Here is a 19,586-nt window from a genome sequence, read left to right on the forward strand (position 1 = left end):
TAGCCAGTCAGAGATATGCATTTGACCTGGGACTGGGGATTTGGGTTGGAGGTATAAATCTGGAATTGTCAGTCAGGGGAATAACGTTATCCCCTAGTGAAAGGGGAGAGAAAGAAGAGAAGGCTCAGGACCTGGCCTGGGGACTCCAACATTAAAAGGGAAGGGAGAGGAAGAAGGAATTATGGTGGGGAAAGGAGAGGAAGCCAGAGAGAGAGCAGGAAACAGAGGAGGGTGGCCTCCTCAGCCTAGAGGGGAGAGTGCTTTCAGAAGAAAGCGGTGGGAGAAAGGCAGAGAGAGCAACAACTGTGCCAGATACAGCTGAGAGGCCGAGGGGCATGAGGACAGAAAAGGGCACCCCGAGATGTGGGTGGGGTGCCACCCATGACAGTAGCAGGAAAAGCTGTGTCAGAATTGGGGTAGGAAGGTGGATGGGGGTGGGGCAAATAGGCAGCGGGAAAGTAGAAGAGAAGTTTGGTTTTACATGGGAATAAAGAAATATACCTGCAGAGGATGAGCTACTGAGGGTGGGATGTTTGGGGACAAGAAATGCTGGAGTGTGTTTGGAAATATCAACATGATCACTGGAGAGTGAGAGATTGTGCCCCGGGTTTGTTGTTTTTCTAAATAATGATAAGAACTTCTCATTGTGTAACTCTTCACAGTTTACAAAGTGTTGTCACACACACTCTGGCACCTCATCCTCACAGCCATCCTGCGAGGTATGCAGCAGCCCCCTGTTCCAGATGCAGAAGCCAAAGCTTAGAAGAACCAAGGGACAAGCGTGGGGTCAGAGCCAGGAGGTGGTAGGGCCAGGACCCCACCCCCAGGCTGCTCTCGGCAAACCCCAGGCCCCTTCTCTCTCCACAGTGGTGCTGTCCCAGTGAACTGGCACCAAAATGGGATGGATCTCACAGCACGGGCCAGTTGTGCCCTTGATGGCGTCTCTCAAGCAGATTTTACAGTTCCACTGAGCCCGTCACCCCTGCCTGCTGGCCCATCCTTTGGGAAGCCATAGCTGCTTCAAAACATGGGACTTTGCCCCACTTCCTGGCTTCATTTAACTGAGCTTTGAAGTCTTCAGAATTTATAAAAGTGCCCAAAAGTCTCTGACAGGTGTCAGAGAAAGTGTGTAAGCCCACATAGCTCACACCCAGCTTCTCAGGCTCGTCAGCGTGGGGACTTCCAGCAGAGTGACAGTGGGCAAGTCATCTAACCTCTGAACCTCAGTCTCCACGTCTGTGAAATGGGGTGTTAATAAGACCCATGTCCTAGGATCGTTGTGAGGATGGAATGAGACAGTGGGTACAAAGCACTTAGCATAACTCTCAGCACGCAGTGGCTGCTCTGCTAATGCTACCCATGATTATTTTTATTCATTCATTCATTCACCCACTGATTCACTCATTCTTGCATCAAATAGACATTTGTTAAGCACCTGCTCCGTGCCAAGCATTGCTCCAGGCACAGCAAATGCAGAGATGCGTCCACTCCACATGCTTCCTGAGCTCAAGAAGCACATGTTTTAATGAGGAAAGTGATGTTGGAACACAAACAATTCTGGCCGCACAGGAATAAGCAAGGTGCAAAATGCTGTGGGTTTCCAGAGAAGAGAAGGTCACATCCAGCAGGGGCAGTCGGGGCAGGCTTTGTGGGAGGCTGAGAAGGTGGGGAGAGCATTCCCTGTGGGAGGGGACTGCTGCAGCTGAGCAAAACCACAGGAGCTGGAAAGGGCAGAGCACACTCAGTGGATGGTGAGGAAGCAAACAGGAGCGTCAGCCTCAGGAAGAAGTGGGAGAGGGAAGAAGGTTGGTTCTCCTGTTTTTCTTGGGGGATTGTGAGAGGCTCTGAGTGTTGGTCCAGCAGACTCAGCAGAGAGCAGCCTGGGTGAAAGGAGGAAGTGGCAACTCCAGGCACTACCCTGGCCTTGCACCATGGGGTGCCAAGAACCCAACCTAGGAATTGTTGGTCTGGCTTTGTATCTGTAGTCCTGGGAGGCAGTGGGGGCTGGGGGAGATGAGGGGCAGAGTGTCAGGATGCATCCCAAGCTACCGCATAGGTTTAGGGAAGCCTTTGTGGCATGTGCTCACTCTGTACCAGATCGAAGAATTTGACCCAGCCTAGCAACCTCACCGCTGGAACTGGCACCCAAAACTCTTTAAAGAAGAGAGAGCCAGGGCCAACTGCCTTTCCGGGGTTACTACCATGGTGCAGGGACCTTGTGTGTACCCCAACTTCTCCAGATTCAGAGCAGAAGGACTGGACTCCAATATGTGAGGAGGCCATGATCCCTCCTCACCTCTCACTGGGAGCTGGCTTCAGGGGGTGGTGAAGACATTCTAGGAGACCCAAGGGGCAGGGATGCAGAGGAAGGGTGTCAGTGCTGGGTTTACGTGATGGCTTCTCAGCCACAGCCTGGGACATAGGGCGCCTGCTCTGATCATCTCATAAAGTTAGTAAGACTCACGGACCCACAGAGTCCAGGGGCTTTTAAACTCCAGCTCTGGAATCCCTTGTTCAAACAACGTATTGTGGAATGTGATGCATAAAACAAAATGCATTAACACACAGATGCTCTAGTTGAACAGAGCAGCGGGTCCCTGGGGCTGCCTTTTACCACACATATCATGACCCTCAGATTTTGTCCAACTCTTGCATTTCACAGAAGAGAAATGCAGAGCCTAGAGAGAACTGACCAACCCAAGGCCACCAACCTCATCTCTGGCAGAGCTAGGAACTTTAAGAAGTAAATGAGCCCAAGGATGAGAAAGTGCTTTGTAAAGTGCAAAGTGCTATTGAAATGTAAGACTACGGTAATCTTCGCCAGCTACATCTCTGTGAAATTCTCAGGCATTTCTCAGGGGCACTACTTTGTGGGAGGCAGCCAGGGGGAAAAATGAACAAGCCTGAGAGTGCTGGCATCATAGGCAGTACGGAAAGAACTTGGGGTTTGGACCCTGAAGACAGAGAGGCCCAGCGCTGCCACCAACAAGTTGTCTAACCTTGGACCTCACTTTAGTTTCCTTTTCTGCAAAAATGCTTTGCCTACCTTCCTTCTGAGATGGTGTGGGGCTCAAGGGAGACCGTGCGTGTAAGGGTGCTTTTAACAAGGCCAAGCGCGCCACAAATACAGCCATCTTACAAGGTGCAGTAGTGATGGAAAAGGAGAAGACCCCAAGGCTTGCAAGACTCGTGTTCAGCCCTCACAGGCACTTCCTGTCCCCGAGCACTGGAGCCAGCTGCTGACAGTTCTGGAACCCAAGTGCCTGTCTCCCCTGGCCCTTGGCTAGACACATCTCCATAGGTCATGCCGCGCCCTAGACATGCAGCCCTCAGACGCTCTTCGTCAAGGTGTCTAAGGCACAACCTCCCATCACCGGGCGCTGACTGAGTCCCCAGGAGCTCCGTCTCTCCTTTCACACCCTGTGGGGGCCAGAAGGCACCCAGCCAGCTGCTCAGCATCCCCTAAACCTCTCTGGCTTCTGCATCTTGGGATGGTGCAGCGGGCCAGACTGGATTTGTTACAGGAAAGAAAGAAGTGATTTCTCTCGAAGACCTTGGAGAGCTCTTCCTGCCCTCCCTGGGTGTTCCCAGCTGGGGGCCCTCCGGAGCCAGTATCTGCATTTCCCTCTGAATGTGCACATTCAGGCTGAAGCATAGGAAGAGGTGGGGGACCCTGTGGATGAGGTCTGTTCCATTCTTTGGGAGGACCTGGCAAGCTGGTGCTCCCAGCGGGCAGGAAGAGGCCTCAGACATTCATTTCTGTGCTGCCTAGGGTGTGACCTTGGGCACGCTGACTTCCTGCAGGGCCCTTGTTTTCTCCATATGGGAGGGTGATGCAAAGAAATCAGCCATGGGACACCTGAGTTTTTATGATTCAGACATGAGCTCTGAGCTTTCATTCATTCAATTAGCCAATAAATATTTATTGAGCACCTGTTGAATGCTAGGCATGGTTCTAGGCACTGGAGAACAAAACAGACGAGAAGTTCTGCCTTCATGGAGCTGACACTCTAATGGGACCAGACAGAAGGAAGAGGTAAATGAGAATATGGAATTGTCAGCTGTTGGTCAGAGCTCTGGGAAGAGAGCATTAGTGAGAGATAGAGAACAGGGTGGTGGTGCAGTGGTGGGGGTGGTTGCTAATTTTCGGAGCGTGTGCAGGCAAGGCCTCACTGAGAAGGAACAGGGGAGCAAAGGTTTAAGGGAGGTGAAGGCGGGAGCCAGTGGTGTGGATGTCTGCAGGAACAGCATCCTAGGCAGAGAACAGCAAGTGCAAAGTCCCTGAGGCAAGAACGTGACTGGGCTTCAGTGCAGCAAGAAGGGAGTTGCAGGTGCAGGAGAGTGAGACAGAGGAGAGATAAGTAGTGATGCCTTTTAACCTTTTGTCTTGAGTTCTTAGAAAAAGATCCAGCAAGTCTGTCTAATAACTTTAGACATGTTCGTGTTCTCCCAACGGAGAGGCTAATTTCATCCTTCTGTTTAAATGCGGTGACTTTGTCAGGAGAGTTGTTCAAACCTCAACAACAAAGCCTCCTGCTCCTCCAGGACTAATTCACACAGGGACTCGGGACTCGGGATAGTAGAAAGGGCCTTGGTTCAACTCCCAGCACCTGACACTTCCTAGGCTGTGTTACCTCGGAAAGGGCATTCAGCCTCTCTGAGCCTCAGTTTCCCTGATAAACCTCATCGGTTGCCTCATCCATAAAATGGGTTACTAATACATGCCTACCTCTCTTGATTGTTAAATTTAAATTAATGAGATTATAAATGTGAAAGTGCCTTTTGCATTGAAATGGGCAAGATGAGCATCAGGAAGTTCTTTGTTTTCTTCAGTGGAGCCTGTAGGAAGGGTCTGTCCGTGGCTCCCACTTCCCTCCGCCAACTGGCTGCTTATATGGTATCCCACATGGCCCCTGCTGACTTTCACTGCACCCGAGCCCAAATCTGATTCAGGGACACTCATCCAACACTCAGGGGTCCGTGAGGCAAGGCTGGCCGGGTTCCCCAGGAACACTCTGGATCTGACTTGCCCCATAGCGTGTCCGGGAGGACTCCCAACCCATTGCACTGGTCGGATGGGACTGGGTGGGCCCAGCGGCTCCTCTCCAGCATCCCCTCCCCATTCCTCCTCCAGGTACAATGGCCCCAACCTGGTTCTGAAGTACGACCGGGCCCAGAAGCGGCTGGTGAACATCGCGGTCGACGAGCGCAGCTCACCCTACTATGCGCTGCGGGACCGGCAGGGGAACGCCATCGGGGTCACAGCCTGCGACATCGACGGGGACGGCCGGGAGGAGATCTACTTTCTCAACACCAATAACGCCTTCTCGGGTAAGGACTGGGGCTCGGGTCTTTTGCTGCTTCCCATCTTCTCCCTCCCAGCACCAACTTGGGGAGGGCCGTGGGAACCCTGGCCCTTCCTCAGGCAACTGTCATCGTCCCCCTAGGCACTGCCCCCTGCTGCCGCAGGACCTCTCTAGGTCCCAGAATGACTTCTTCTCTTGCGTGTGAGCCTGCAGGTCTCATCTCCTGAACCCCGGGCCTGGAGATGGACAGGGTGAGCAGAGACCGAGGCTCTCCCTCAGACTGAGTGTCCCCGCCACCACCTCCTAATGTGAGCCCTCCTTACCCCCTCCCCAAATTCTTGCCAAGCACCTACACTATGCCAGCCTAGAGGTGCTGAGGATACAACTGTGAGGAAGAGAGACCTTGAGTTCATGGAGCCTTTTCTTGCAGGAGCTTCTCGAACTGAAGTGTGCATCCAAATCCCCTAGAGGTCTTGTGCAAATGCAGACTGATTCAGCAGGTCTGGATGGGGCCGAGACCCTGCACTTCTGACCCGCTCCCAGGCTATGATGACGATGCCTCTGGGTCAGGGACCACACTTTGAGTAACAAGGTCCTGCGTGCTAAGGAATGGATGAGGGAAATTGATGCCCAGAAGGCTAAATGACAGTGACAATAATAACAGTTAATATTTAAGTTGCACCTGTTGTGTGTCAGGCCCTGATATAAGCATTTACATTAATTATCTCATTTAGGCCTCACACACCTCGATTAGTAGGTACTGGTAAATGCCACTGTACAATTGAGGAAACTGAGGCACAAAGATGTTACCTGACTTGCCCAAGGCCACACAGCTTGTAAGTCCCAGGATTCAAACCCAGGAGTCTGACTCCAGATCCATCCTCTTAATCAAGATGCTCTTTGGCTTTCCTCAACCCGGTGTCCTCACTGCCTCTTGGAGAGCCTAGCTTGCAGTGGTTGCTCAGTGTCTCATGATTTGGGGGCTGTGCCCTTGTGGCAGCAGATCAAGGTGGTTTCCCACCCCTGATGCTTGCATTTTCTCAGGCTCAGATCTCAGGATCTCAGCCCAGGCCTGTGGGGCTGTAACATCTCTGTGGAAGTCCCAGGCCACAGTGTCTCGAGATGAGGGACACTGTGAGGGATGTAGGGCCCTGTGTCCCTGTGGGGCCAGGCTGAATATGCAGTGGGCTCCCCCAGAAGGCAGTCGTCTTTCAGGTCTGCTTTGGATGAAGCTCTGTGGTTCAGACTTGAGCAGTCATCATCCTGGACCTCCCAACCTCCTGGAGGCCGGTAACTGCCTGGCTATGAGGACCACCTTCCTTGTGCTCCACTCCCCACCCTGGCACACATACACTGGCTTTCCCCTGAGCCACAACTTTACCGTTATTGGTTGTGGAGCCCAAGCCAGGATCCAGCCCCTAGACTGCCCCTGATGTTGAGTCCTGCAGTTGCATGAATGGGAGAGGAAGAGGTTAGGGCTCATGCCAGGGGCAGGGGCAGGCAGTGCTGTCTGGCTGGCAGCCAGCCTTGTGCAGCCAAGAAACAATGAGCCACAGCCCTGAGTGGTGTTTTATGGGTTTTCATCTCATCTTGCCACCAAGTGAGGCCTGAGAGATAGTAATTATCCCTACACAAATATCAGGGCATGATTATGCAGCTGGATTTACTGCCTTCTCTCCAGCCAAGCCAAGATTGGATTAGGACACAATTAATTGATGGGCTGATCAACTCTTTAATATGGGACAAGGTCAGAAAGGGAGCAGTGTCAAGGGATGCCTACAGAAGGGGTGAGTCCCCAGGAAGTCTCTCAGAGGCTGGGAAGCTGGAGCAAGGAGAACTGTGGAAGTGTGGGCTCATCAGGCAGATGCCAGAGGAAGGGGACAGACCATCCCCTATTCACCAAGCACAGAGCACCTGCAGTGGCAGCCACCAGGTGTCTCTGAAGCAGCAGCCCCTCCCACGCTCTTAAGAGTGCTGCATTGTGAATCCCAGAGCCCTGATTCCCTGCCCAGGCTGCACATTAGGGTCACCTGGGGAGCTTTCAACAATCCCAGCTAAGCGGCACTCCAGTCAATCCCATCAGAACCTCTAGGAGTGTGCAAATGCAGACTGATTCAGCAGGTCTGGGTGGGGCCGAGACCCTGCACTTCTGACCCGCTCCCAGGCTATGATGACGATCATCATAGCCAGGCAGTCACCAGACGGTAAAGACCTCCAGGCGATTCCCCATACACCAAGGTGGAAGGCCACTACCTCAGAATCATGCTAGTTTCATGCTCAGCCTCACAACAACCCTACTCATTTATTAATGCATTCATCCATTGGACAAATATTTACTGAGCACTTACTATTCTAGGGACTGAGGATGCTTCAGTGAATAAAACACAAAAATCCTGCCCTCATAAAGTTTACACTCTATCCTCAACACAGCCTTGTGTTTCTCTGGGTATCTGAGTCCCCTCTCCCAATCCCCTGCCTGTACTCAAAGATGCTTGAAGGCAAAACCTTGTATCATTCATATTGTGGCCCCCTTCGGTCCCAGTCAGACATTACACATCCTAAGAGCTAAGTTAAAATTTGATAAATAAATCCCAGGAAGAACAGGCAGGCGTGAGCTGTTGGGCCTGAGAGACGGTTTGCCTATTGAGGGAAGTCAAGAAAGGCAGGCACAGTGGAGGCACCAGAAAGGCCCTGGGCTCCTGAGATCGAGGACATAAGTGTGCACTGGGAGAGGCCGGAGCCAGCCCCCGGGGTGGGGGTAAGGCAACAGTGCCCAGCAGCCTCAGTGCTGGCCACCTTCTATGGGTTTCAGGGATGTCTGTGGGTTTGAGTTAATTTTTCAGTTGAGTGATCCCATTGATTCATCGACAGTGAGCGGGGTGTGGAGCAGGGACATTGTGCCGTGTCAGCACTTCCTCGGGCCCAGCTGGCATGGCACTCAGCCATTGCCACCCTGCCCACTCTCCAGGGCCCCCAACCAGCCCAGGCATGCCCATGGCGTTTAGCTGTGCCCATGGCATGTGCCAGGGTGTTGGAGCAACCTGTGGAAGCATGGTCCCTCTCTCCTCCCTTGGCCAGCCTTTGGGATGTTAGCATTGGAGTTCCTAGAAGAAGGCAAGCACCCTGCATTCCAATAACATCCTGGGGGAGTCATTTTGTACAAACCTGGGGTCTGCCCCTTATTTACTGTGTGACCTTGGACAGGTTACTTGACCTCTCTCAGTCTCAACTCCCTCATCTAAAATCACGCCAACTTCTTAAGCTCAATTCCCACCAATGGCTCCATAGACTATATCCAAATCCCTTCCCATCGCCTACAGCACCCCTCCTATGTGACCCGGGTTGCCTTTCTGACCTTCTTTCCTCCATTCTTCCTCTTACTCACTGCCTTCCCACCTGAGGCCTTCGTACTTGCTATTCCCTCTACCTGAAATGCTTTTCCCACTGATGTTCTCCAGGCTCACTCCTTCATTCAGGCCCCTCCTCCAGTGAGATCTTTCCTGAGCCCCTTATCTAAAATTGTAACCCCATTACCCCCTGTGCCCTTAACTGGCTTTATTTTCCTTCACAGTACTGACCACTAACTGAAAATAAGCGATTTTTTGTTTGTTGTCCATCTCTCCTACTAGGGTCTTAGTTCCGTGGGAGTGCATTGTTCACTGCTATACTCCAGATCCAAAGGAGTGCCTGTCACTTAGTAAGCATTAAATACATATTTTTGAAGGAATACCTGAGATAATGAATGAAAGCACTTATTACAGTGCCCAGGACTTAATAAGCACTCCACACAATAGCTGTTCTAGTCCTGTGGCTCTGAAGAAAGCCAGAGCCTCTCAAAGTGTCGTGGGTAGAGGTCCACAGGCCTTCCTCCTGGCCTGTGGGAAGGAGAGACCGTGGGAGCAAAGAGAAAAGGACCGCAGTATAACACTGTGCAGATGAGGGGCCCAGTGGGCCTGGGTCAAGGGCTGAGAATTGGAAAGTGGGTAAGGGAAAGGAGAAGGAGGAAGACTGACCACCATCCCAGGACGTCCTGGGCCAGGAAATCAGCTTATGGCTTCACCAGCCTGGAAAAATACAAGCCACTGAGTAGCATTTCAGGCAACACTACTCAGTGAAACCAGGTAGGAGAGTGTGTAGGACGCAGAAGGACAAGAGGCAGGTGCCGACACCTCACCTCCACATCCAGAACCTAGGATGTTCTGCAGCTCCTGGTCAGAGCCCATCCCCTGGGAGGTCACACACTAGCTCACCCCTGCTGCTTCACTGAATAGCCCTGAGCATTCCCACCTACATGGGCTGGCCTGGGGTAACGAACAGAAGCATGGGTAGCAGATGGGTCAGTGTGAACTGTGAGCCCCACCGCTACACGATTTTCACGCATTCAGTTCCACAAAATGATGATTGAAGATCTGCTATGTGTGGGGTACTGCTCAAATAATTTATGTGTCTCCCTCCTTCCTACACAAACAGCATGCCCAACTCATGGTTCCACTCTTTGCTCTTTTCATTTAACAATGCAGTTTGGATTTGATTTCATGGCAGTACACAGACAGCTTTCTCATTCTTTTTATGGTTGTATAGTACTCCACTGTGCCATTAATTTAATTGGTCTTCTATTGATGAAAGAGTACTTGCAGTCAGGTTTTGCCTTTCGCCCTTACAAAGCATGCTACCAAATGAATAAGTTTGTACAACATGCCATTTCCCACAATTGCAGGCATGTTTGTGAGTTCATAGAAATAGAATTACTGCCTCAAATGAATATACATGTGTAGTTTTCATAGCCACTGCCAAATTGTCCTTCCTAGGGCCACTGCTCAGGACGTTCCCATCGACCAAATATGCAAGCAAGCACTTTCCAACACTCCCAACACAATATTTCATCTATTTTTACAGTATTTGCTAATCTGACGGGGAAAAAATGATATCTAAGTACAGTCTTAATTTTCAATTTTGTTAAAATGAAGGAGACTGAGAAGATTTTTATGTATTTGGATCTCTTGTCTGCTCATAGCCTCTGCCTATTTTTGTATTGATTATTGGTCTTTTCCTTATTGAGTTGTAACAGCTCTTTATAAATTAGGGAATTAGCCCTTTGTCTATAGAACAAGTTGAAGATACTTTTCCCTTGTTTGTCTTTTTTTTCTTTTGTCTTTGCTCTTGGTGGATGTTGTAATGTGGAACATTTTCATTTTTATGGACTTGGATTGATCACTTTTCTGTGGGGGGTGCTCTGTGTCATACTTACAGAGGCCTCAGCAGAGGCTCTTGTAACTTCTTAGAGAGGAGAAGGAGCGTCAGTCACCTCGATAAAGAGAAGGGTATTTGGATGGGTGGTACTTCCAGGCTCTTCTGCCTTCACAGCAGAGGAGCTGACTGATCTTGAGAGAAGCACCCCTGGTCGGGCAGCTCCTCCACCTAGTCCCAATTCCAACTGTACCCAGATATTCTGTACCTCACTACTCCAAGTGTGACGCATGGGCCATAAGCATGGCAATCAGCTGGGCGCTCTTAAAAATGCAGAGTCTTAGGCCCCACCCCAACCTCCGAAACCAGAATCTGTATTTAATCTCCAAGAGCTTCCTGAACCCAGCAAAGTCTGAGATGTATGGCCCTATGGATCCACCGTCTTTTCCTAGGATTCTCTAGGTCCTAAAGTAGATTCTAGGGTCTCCTGATCCCCCAGCCAGATTTTACTTGGATGCAAAGTCCTGATTTGCAGCTCTCCCAGCATGGGCCAAAGCAGCACAATACGGAACATGGGACCCCAGAGGCCATTCCCGTGGTCCTAACAAGGACCCTTGGGAGCTGGGACTGCCTCCCATGAGCGACTCAGCTCTTTAATAACATGAGAGGGGGCTCTGCAACAGGCAGACCACCTCATAACAGCTGTGCAACCTTAGGCAAATGACCTAACCCTCTGAGCCCCAGTTTCTGTCTGTGAAATGAAGACTCCACCTTCCTGGCACTGCTGCAGAGAGCACTGAAGGAGCTGATGTGGGCAAAGTGCCTGGCGGGAGCTGATCAGGTTTCCCTCTTCACCTTGGGATGGGGGAAGGAAGGCTGGGGTCAGCATTTACATCGGGGACCCAGGACAGCCTGGGCTCCTCTTTGAAAATGTCCTTTGACTGAATGAGTTCTTTCTTTCCCTGGAGCCATCACTGTCTTGCTGGTTTTCCATTGACTAAGTCTTATAAAGCCTTTTATACTTAACATCACAGTTGCCTCCTGAGTTGAGGATCTGCTGTGGTCATGTGCTGTGATTTCCTGGATGATGGTGGTGATGGTGATGGTGTTGTTACTATTTATTTAACTTATCATGTGCCTGGTATTGTTCTCAGCACTTTATGTACATTATCTAATTTAACCCTCACAACAACCTGATGAATAGGTGGCCATTCTCATTCCATTTTACAGATCAGAAAAACACAAGTTCATGAGTTGCCCAAGATCCACCTAGAGGGAGGGATATTGCTGGCTACCTCCCCAGCCCTGCTGTTTGCCTGATGAATGAGGTTGGAGGCTGAGGCCTCTGCCTTGCCACAAAAACCTGCCCACCCTTCTCTCTACCACCAATACCAGACCTTGAGACAGACCATCTCCCAGGTGAGGAAAGCCCCCTGGGGAGGAGGCATTCCAATCCTGTGATCCTTAGGGAGAATCCTTTATGACACAACCTCATGCTCCCAGTGGCTCCAGGTGCCCTCTTATTCCCCTTTGCTAGTCTTCTGATGCCTCCTTCTCTGTCCCAAATGTGGTTTCTCCCCAGGACTCAAGCGACCCTGTTTATGGCCTGGTCTTTCCCTTCTCCTTAGCTCCAGACTCACTACTCTGTAAGGAGTCATAGTCATGCCTCATGGCCAGTGACCTCTTGGCCACCCTGTGGTCACTTTAAATGCAAACTGTCTGAAGCCAGGCTCCTGCTCACCGCCAGCGAGCTCAGCGTCCCTGCTTGGGTCACTGTTTCCACATTTTGGGCAGCTCCCTCACTCTCCCGGCCACCCAACCCCTCCTGCACCGGTGCTTCCTCCCCATCCTGATCAAGTCTGAGCTCCTACAAAAGTGGCCACTCGCTGCATTTTCTCCCTCGCTAGCGCATTCACCCTTCATTCCCCTGCTAACTTAATCTTCCAGAAACACTGTCTTCCCCTGACTTTTCCCATATCAGAAGCCACCAATGGCCCCTTTGCCCTCAGTACTGGAATTACTGGGTCTCCCCCACCCTGCCATGCTTCTCCTCCTCCACCTGCACAAATCCCCCTCCCTAGGCAAACTCAGTGTCCCCTCTGTGCCTTTTTCTTGCCATCCTGCCTAAACTGTAGAGTGCAGTGCTGTTGTTACTCTGACCCTTCCAGTCTCAGTTCAGGTGCCTCCTCCCTTATGAAGCCCTCCCTGATCACAGCAACCTCTTCCATCCTGATTTCAAGGCATCTCCGACATACTGTCGAATTCTGCCCTGCTGGGCTCTGGCAGCTGTGGACTCTTAGGAAAGTCCCCTTCTCTCTCATGCCCCAGGCACTTCATGTGTAAAGGGGTCATGAAAATAGTACCCACCTTGAGGGGTTGTGGTGAGGGTTAATAAGTGAATATATGTGAATTTCCTGGCACCTGGCAAGTGCTATAAACATGACAGTATCATTCATTTCATGGCTGTCTCCTAGTATCTCCTTTACCTGTCCCTGGTGTTGTGGGTGGACTCTAAAAGCCCCTAGCCAGGGACAGAGGCATACTTCCCCTGGCCTCCCACGGCATCTGGTGTAGCACCTGGCCCCCTGCAGGGCATGGTGGGCACCTGAGCCTCACCCACAGACCCCTCCCTCTGGCCTCCTGGCAGCAAATGGTGGTTCTACTGGACTCTGAGACCTTCAAGGCTCCTTTAATGCCAAGATGCCAGAATCGGGGTGGAAATGGGAATCCCCAGACTTGCCTCTCATGGGGGCTATGACTCCAGGGCCCCCTGCCCTGCCCCAGATGCCCTCCTGTTTCTCCCAGGCCTCTACCTTCTCAGTGTCTTTCCCCAGGGGACTCAAGAGAATACCTCTCTCCTGCTCCTCTTCCTCACCTCACCTCTTCCCGAACAGCTGCCCCCACCCTCTTATGAGGGACCCCAGGGCAGAGTGCAGTTCTTGTGCAGCTACAAGGAGCCAGAAGGCAGGACTGCATGCTGACATGGGCCAGGGGCCAGTGCTGGGTGTTTATTGCCTGTGCCATCGACCCGCACAGCTCGCTGTTTATCTGTCTTCCTGACACACCTAATTACCCAGGTTGCAGCTGCCAGAGCGTTTGCTCTTCCTAAATCACGGGCTCCCATCTCTGCTGTCGCCCAGGCCTCCGGGCCTCTGCCTGCAGAAGGGCTGCCATTGATTTTGCCGTTCCCATTTATGATCTACAAGGCTCTGCATGGCTGTTGCACATTTTACCTTAATTAGTTTATTCTTCTGGGCATCCCTGTTGAGCTCAGGAGCCAGGAGGCTAAAGAGTGGGAGAGGCCAACAGCACAGGCGCCCTAACACCTCCGGCTGAAAAGCTCTGAGCCTGACCAGACATCAGCACCTTAGGACAGCAACTTGCTAAGGACAGCACCAGTTACACAGGGCACTAAGAGGTGGTCTACAAAAAAGGGTTCCATGGCCAAGGAACATTTGGGAAAGGCTGGGTTAAATAAAATTAAACAGGTAATTCACTGCAAGACTTCTTGACATACTAATAGATCAATGTCCAGGGGAAATCTCCGAGGGGTAGGTGAGTGTGCAGTCTTTCCCAAGCTCACATGATCACAGTCCTTTCTCCAGGCTCCTCATAGAGACCAGAGTCCCACAAAGCACACTTTGGGAAATGCTGCCTGAGGTGGACAGGAGGAACTGGAGGTGAGAAGTCAAACAGAGGGGGACAGAGTCACCCTAGACCTAGTTTCTCCTCTAGATAGCTAAGGCAGGAACTTGGCAGCTTGAGAAATTTCTCTCACTGAATCCAGAGGTGTCCATCAGAGCTCTGCAGAACGCCAGCTACCACACCCATTTTCTCCCCGACTCCATGCCGGCCCAGGCTTCAGTGGAGTGTGACCCAGGCATCTCAGGGATGGTGCTAGCTGGAGGTACAGCATCTAAAGGGGCCCTGGTTGGGCAGAGATGGGCAAGGGCTGCTTGCTGATGGTGAGGGCTGGAGACCCGGAAGCCTGCAGGGGCTATCCACAGACGCTCCCAGGCATCTGGAAGCAATAGCAAGCCTGCCACTGCCTCCAGGAGAGCCATGATGATGGTGGCCTAAGTCCAAGTCCCTTCTCCAGAGCCCTGAAATCCAGAACCCTCTGAACACTTCAAGTGCATTTTTTAAGTTTTGTGGGAAATTCAATTGATAGCAAAACCTGTCCTGGGCTAATCTGAGCTATTTATAGGCTTTATTTATCCCACTTAGGGTGAATATTCATATAATTCACTGCAGAAATATTAATGTGTTTAATTACAGGGTGCTGCCTCCATCCCTGCTGGGGGTGTTATGTAATAAACGGTGTGTGCACTGTGTTACCTTTCCAAAATCTGAAGGAAAAATATGTAAATTCCTGAACACATTTGACTCCCAGGAATTTTGAGGAGGGGCTGTGGACCTGGGGTCTCAGACCCGCCGCCGAACTCTCTCCGTGTGCGTTTCTCATGTAATTCCCACAGCGATGCTGGGAGGGAGGCAGAGCTGTTATCCACAACTTTTAGATGAAGAAGCCAAGACCTCGGGCCTCACAGCTAACAAGCCTCGGATGTGGAACGCGACCCCGGTCTACTGGGTCGGGGCGCTGTGGTTTTGTCGGGGTAATCCACGACTCAGTTTCCCCCATGTGCATCCAGGCCACAGCAGCTCTGTGCAGATCCCTTCTGGGCTCCACAGAAATGGGCCTGTGCTGAAGCCTCCACCTGCAACCCCTGCAGGCCTCCTGGGTCTGCCTCCACTCAACGGAAGGGACGTTTCCTCCTCCCTGGGTCAGGCTTCTCTGGAGAGAAGGCAGGAGAGAGAGTGCCGGTTCCCTGCTGTCGGGTGAGGACCCCTGGGGCCAACTCCAGACCCCACAGATGATGCTTCTGCTCCTGTGGGTCCTGCGGTCTCAGGGGGTCGCAGCGTGAGGACCCCTCAGAGACCAAACCTTTTGTCCTCTCCTGGGTGGAGCCACCTGAGGGGTCGAGGGTCACTTACACACTCCCCTCACCTATGCATACTCCCACAAGTACTCACGCTCATCTGCTCACTTCCACACACACACTTGCCTGTTCTCGCACACTACGCTCACACTCACTCTCACTCGTGCCCACACTCATCCTCACTCACCCCCACACTCACTCTCACTCACCCCCCTCACACTCACTCTCACTCACCCCCTCTCACACTCACTCTCACTCACCCCCTCTCACACTCACTCTCACCTCCTCACACTCTCACCCTCTCGCACTCACCTCCCCACACTCACTCACCCCCTCTCACACTCATTCTCACCTCCTCACACTCTCACCTCTCGCACTCACCCTCCCCACACTCACTCACCCCCTCTCACACTCACTCTCACCTCCTCACACTCTCACCCTCTCGCACTCACCCTCCCCACACTCACTCACCCCCTCTCACACTCACTCTCACTCACCCCCCACACTCACTCTCACCCACTCCCTCACACTCACCCCCCCACACTCACTCTCCCCCTCTCACACTCACTCTCACCCCCTCACACTCACCCCCACACTCACTCTCACCCCCCTCTCACACTCACCCCCCCCCACTCACTCTCACTCACCCCCTCTCACATCCCCCACACTCACTCTCACTGCCCTCTCACACTCACCCCCACACTCACTCTCACTCACCCCCTCACACTCACCCCCACACTCATTCTCACTGCCCTCTCACACTCACCCCCACACTCACTCTCACTCACCCCCTCACACTCACCCCCACACTCATTCTCACTGCCCTCTCACACTCACCCCCACACTCACTCTCACTCACCCCCTCTCACACCCCCCACACTCATTCTCACTGCCCTCTCACACTCACCCCCACACTTACTCTCACCCCCTCTCACACTCACCCCACACTCACTCTCACTCACCCCCTCTCACACTCACCCCCCACCCTCTCACTCTCCCCCTCTCACACTCACCCCCACACTCACTCTCACTCACCCCCCAAACTCACTCTCACCCACCCCTCTCACACTCACCCCCACACTCACTCTCACTCACCCCCTCTCACACTCACCCCCCAAACTCACTCTCACCCACCCCTCTCACACTCACCCCCACACTCACTCTCACTCATCCCCCCACACACACTCTCACTCATCCCCCCACACTGACTCTTACTCACCCCCTCTCACGCTCACTCACCCCCACACTCACTCTCACCCCCTCACACTCACTCTCACCCACCCTCCTCTCATGCTCACTCTCACTCACCCCCTCTCATGCTCTCCCCCTCACACTCACTCTCACTCATCCCCCCACACTCACTCTCACCCCCCACACTCACTCTCCCCCTCACCCACCCCCGTCTCATGCTCACTCTCACTCGCTCCCTTCTCATGCTCACTCACCCCCTCACACTCACTCTCACTCATCCCCCCACACTCACTCTCACTCACTCCCCCATACTCACTCTCACCCCCTCACACTCACTCTCACCCACCCTCCTCTCATGCTCACTCTCACTCACCCCCTCTCATGCTCTCCCCCTCACACTCACTCTCACTCATCCCCCCACACTCACTCTCACCCCCCACACTCACTCTCCCCCTCACCCACCCCCGTCTCATGCTCACTCTCACTCGCTCCCTTCTCATGCTCACTCACCCCCTCACACTCACTCTCACTCATCCCCCCACACTCACTCTCACTCACTCCCCCATACTCACTCTCACCCCTCACACTCACTCACTCATCCCCACTCTCACACTCACTCTGACTCATGCCCACACTCACTCTCACTCATGCCCACATTCTCAACTCACTCATGCCCACTCTCTCACACTCACTTGTCCTTGCCCACTCTTATTCTCTGACACACTCTTACTCTCGTGTACTCACCACACATCCTCACACACCCACTCATGCTGACACACACTCATGCTCAGCCATTGTCTCACTCTCACACCTACACACTCATTCTCATGCTCACTCTTTTTCTCACACACTTGCTGTCACAAACTCGCAGCAATTTTTTTTTTTTTTTTTTTTTTGAGACATGGTATTGTTCTGTCACCCAGGCTGGAGTGCAGTGGCGCAGTCGCAGTTCACTGCAGCCTCGACCTCCTGGGCTCAGGTGATCCTCCTGCTTCAGCCTCCTGAGTAGCTGGGACTACAGGCATGTGCCACCACACCTGGCTAATTTTTTAGGGGGTGGTTTGTAGAGATGGGGTCTTGCTATGTTGCCTGGCTGGTCTAGTACTCCTGGGCTCAAGTGATCTGTCCTCCTCGGCCTCCCACAGTACTGGGATTACTGGTATGAGCCACCGTGCCCAGCCCACTCACACACTCTTACTGTCACTCACGCTGGCTCTTACTCCTACACATTCTCACTCATTCACACATCCACACACACAATTCACTCTCACAATGCTCACTCTGGCTCATACTCACACTCACACACTTCCCACCCTCACACACACCCACTCACAGAATCACTGGTTTTCATCGAACCCCCGCAGTGCAGGGCTGATGTCTCTAAAGAACCTTGGAAAGTAGTTCATCTATAATATGAGAAAAATCATTTCTGTCGAAACATAGCTACCACTTTTGTGGGGAGACTATCCCAAACCTTTAGTGTGCATCATCCCATTATTCCTCACAGTAAACTTTCTGTAACTACTATCATCCCCACTCCCAAACAGGAAAACCGAGGCTCAGAGATACTGGGCAGCATGCCTCAAGTCTAGAGTCTAGAAGTAGAATCCAAGCAGAACCAACACTGGGGCTCCAGATCATTTCCATCACCTGAGCTCTTGGCCCGGGTGCCCCTGTGCCATGCTGTCTGTCCTCAGTCTAAGCCTGCTGCCTTTTCCGTGGTCCAGACAGTCAAGTTCAGGGTTCTGTCCCCAGGTCCACTCTTCCTCAAGCTCACCTTCCCTGATTCCTTCAGCTGCTCCTCTCCCTGTGTTTCCTGTCCAGCCCAGGAGATAGAACGAGGCCCCCCCTAAACTATGAACACTCTGGGTCTTGCATTAACAAGAAATTAACTAAGGGTGATGGTGGAGGAAACAGCTCTGCCTTTCAAGTGGTCACTTGAATGGGCCTGAGGCCTCAGCCACCAGCAGTTATTCCCACTTCCCCAGAACAAGGCTTCTTAGTCACGAACGAGCTCCAGAGGGCCACAGACCTGAAATGACGTATGGCATATTGTGTGGTGCAAACCTGCAACTCCCTCAGCTGAAGGTCCTTCACCTCCCTCCAGTTCTCAAAGGGGCCAGTAATCCAAAAGAGGTGAAAACCACTGCCTTCTGGGGCTCTACAGTCCTGGGACCAGGGGCCTCCCAGGGCTGCCCAAACTCATCACACCCCAGGCAGAACAACCCCTCACTTCTCACCCTGTCGGAGCTCAACTTCCAGCCCCTTCCTCAGGGAGGACTGAGACCTACTCATGAACCAGAACCATTTCTTCTGAGACCCAAATCAGGTAGGTCCTGCGATCCAGTAGAGAATGCAGGGACAGCGCCTGGAAAAAGAGCCATCCTGGGTTGAGTTTGGATGTTACGGTATTGCAGTCCCAGGAGCTCCTTGCTGCTGTTGCAGGAGAACGGGGCAGGGCACGAAATCCAGCTGCTAAGAGTTATCTCAGTCACACTGCAGCAGTGGCACTTCTTCCCTAGTTCCTGAGGCCTGGGCCAGCCATCTTCATGAGGCTCAGAATCTCTTCCCTCAACTGGAAACATCTGAGTGCTCCCCAAACACAGAGGAGTCTCACCTGCTTGAGGTCTTCCTTGCCGCAGATGACCCATCCTCCTCCGGTCCCAAGAACCTTGTGGCAGGTGCCATGAGACATACCCAGAGATCATAACCGAGACCCTGATCCACTGTCCACCAGCCCTCCCTTTCCTCCTCTCTCCAGGGGTGGCCACATACACCGATAAGTTGTTCAAGTTCCGCAATAACCGGTGGGAAGACATTCTGAGTGATGAGGTCAACGTGGCCCGTGGGGTGGCCAGCCTCTTTGCCGGACGTTCTGTGGCCTGTGTGGACAGAAAGGTGAGTACAGGGGTGCATGGGGGGCCTGGGGAGAAGCCATGTGACAGCCAGGAGAGGAGCCACT

General features: G+C 52.5%; 1 protein-coding gene across 2 annotated transcripts in view; it reads left to right on the plus strand.

The window, feature by feature from the left end:
- The window catches only part of CRTAC1 (cartilage acidic protein 1), a 165,384-nt gene that overhangs the window by 87,237 nt on the left and 58,561 nt on the right, over nt 1–19,586 (plus strand). For both annotated transcript variants that reach the window (XM_033186631.1, XM_033186641.1), the window contains exons 3-4: nt 5,135–5,331; nt 19,386–19,522. In XM_033186631.1, the coding sequence (XP_033042522.1) occupies nt 5,135–5,331; nt 19,386–19,522 (334 nt within the window). The remainder of the gene's footprint in view (nt 1–5,134; nt 5,332–19,385; nt 19,523–19,586) is intronic.

The sequence above is a fragment of the Trachypithecus francoisi genome, unplaced genomic scaffold, assembly GCF_009764315.1.
Source record: "Trachypithecus francoisi isolate TF-2019V2 unplaced genomic scaffold, Tfra_2.0 Contig01579, whole genome shotgun sequence".
In the NCBI taxonomy this organism is placed as follows: domain Eukaryota; kingdom Metazoa; phylum Chordata; class Mammalia; order Primates; family Cercopithecidae; genus Trachypithecus; species Trachypithecus francoisi.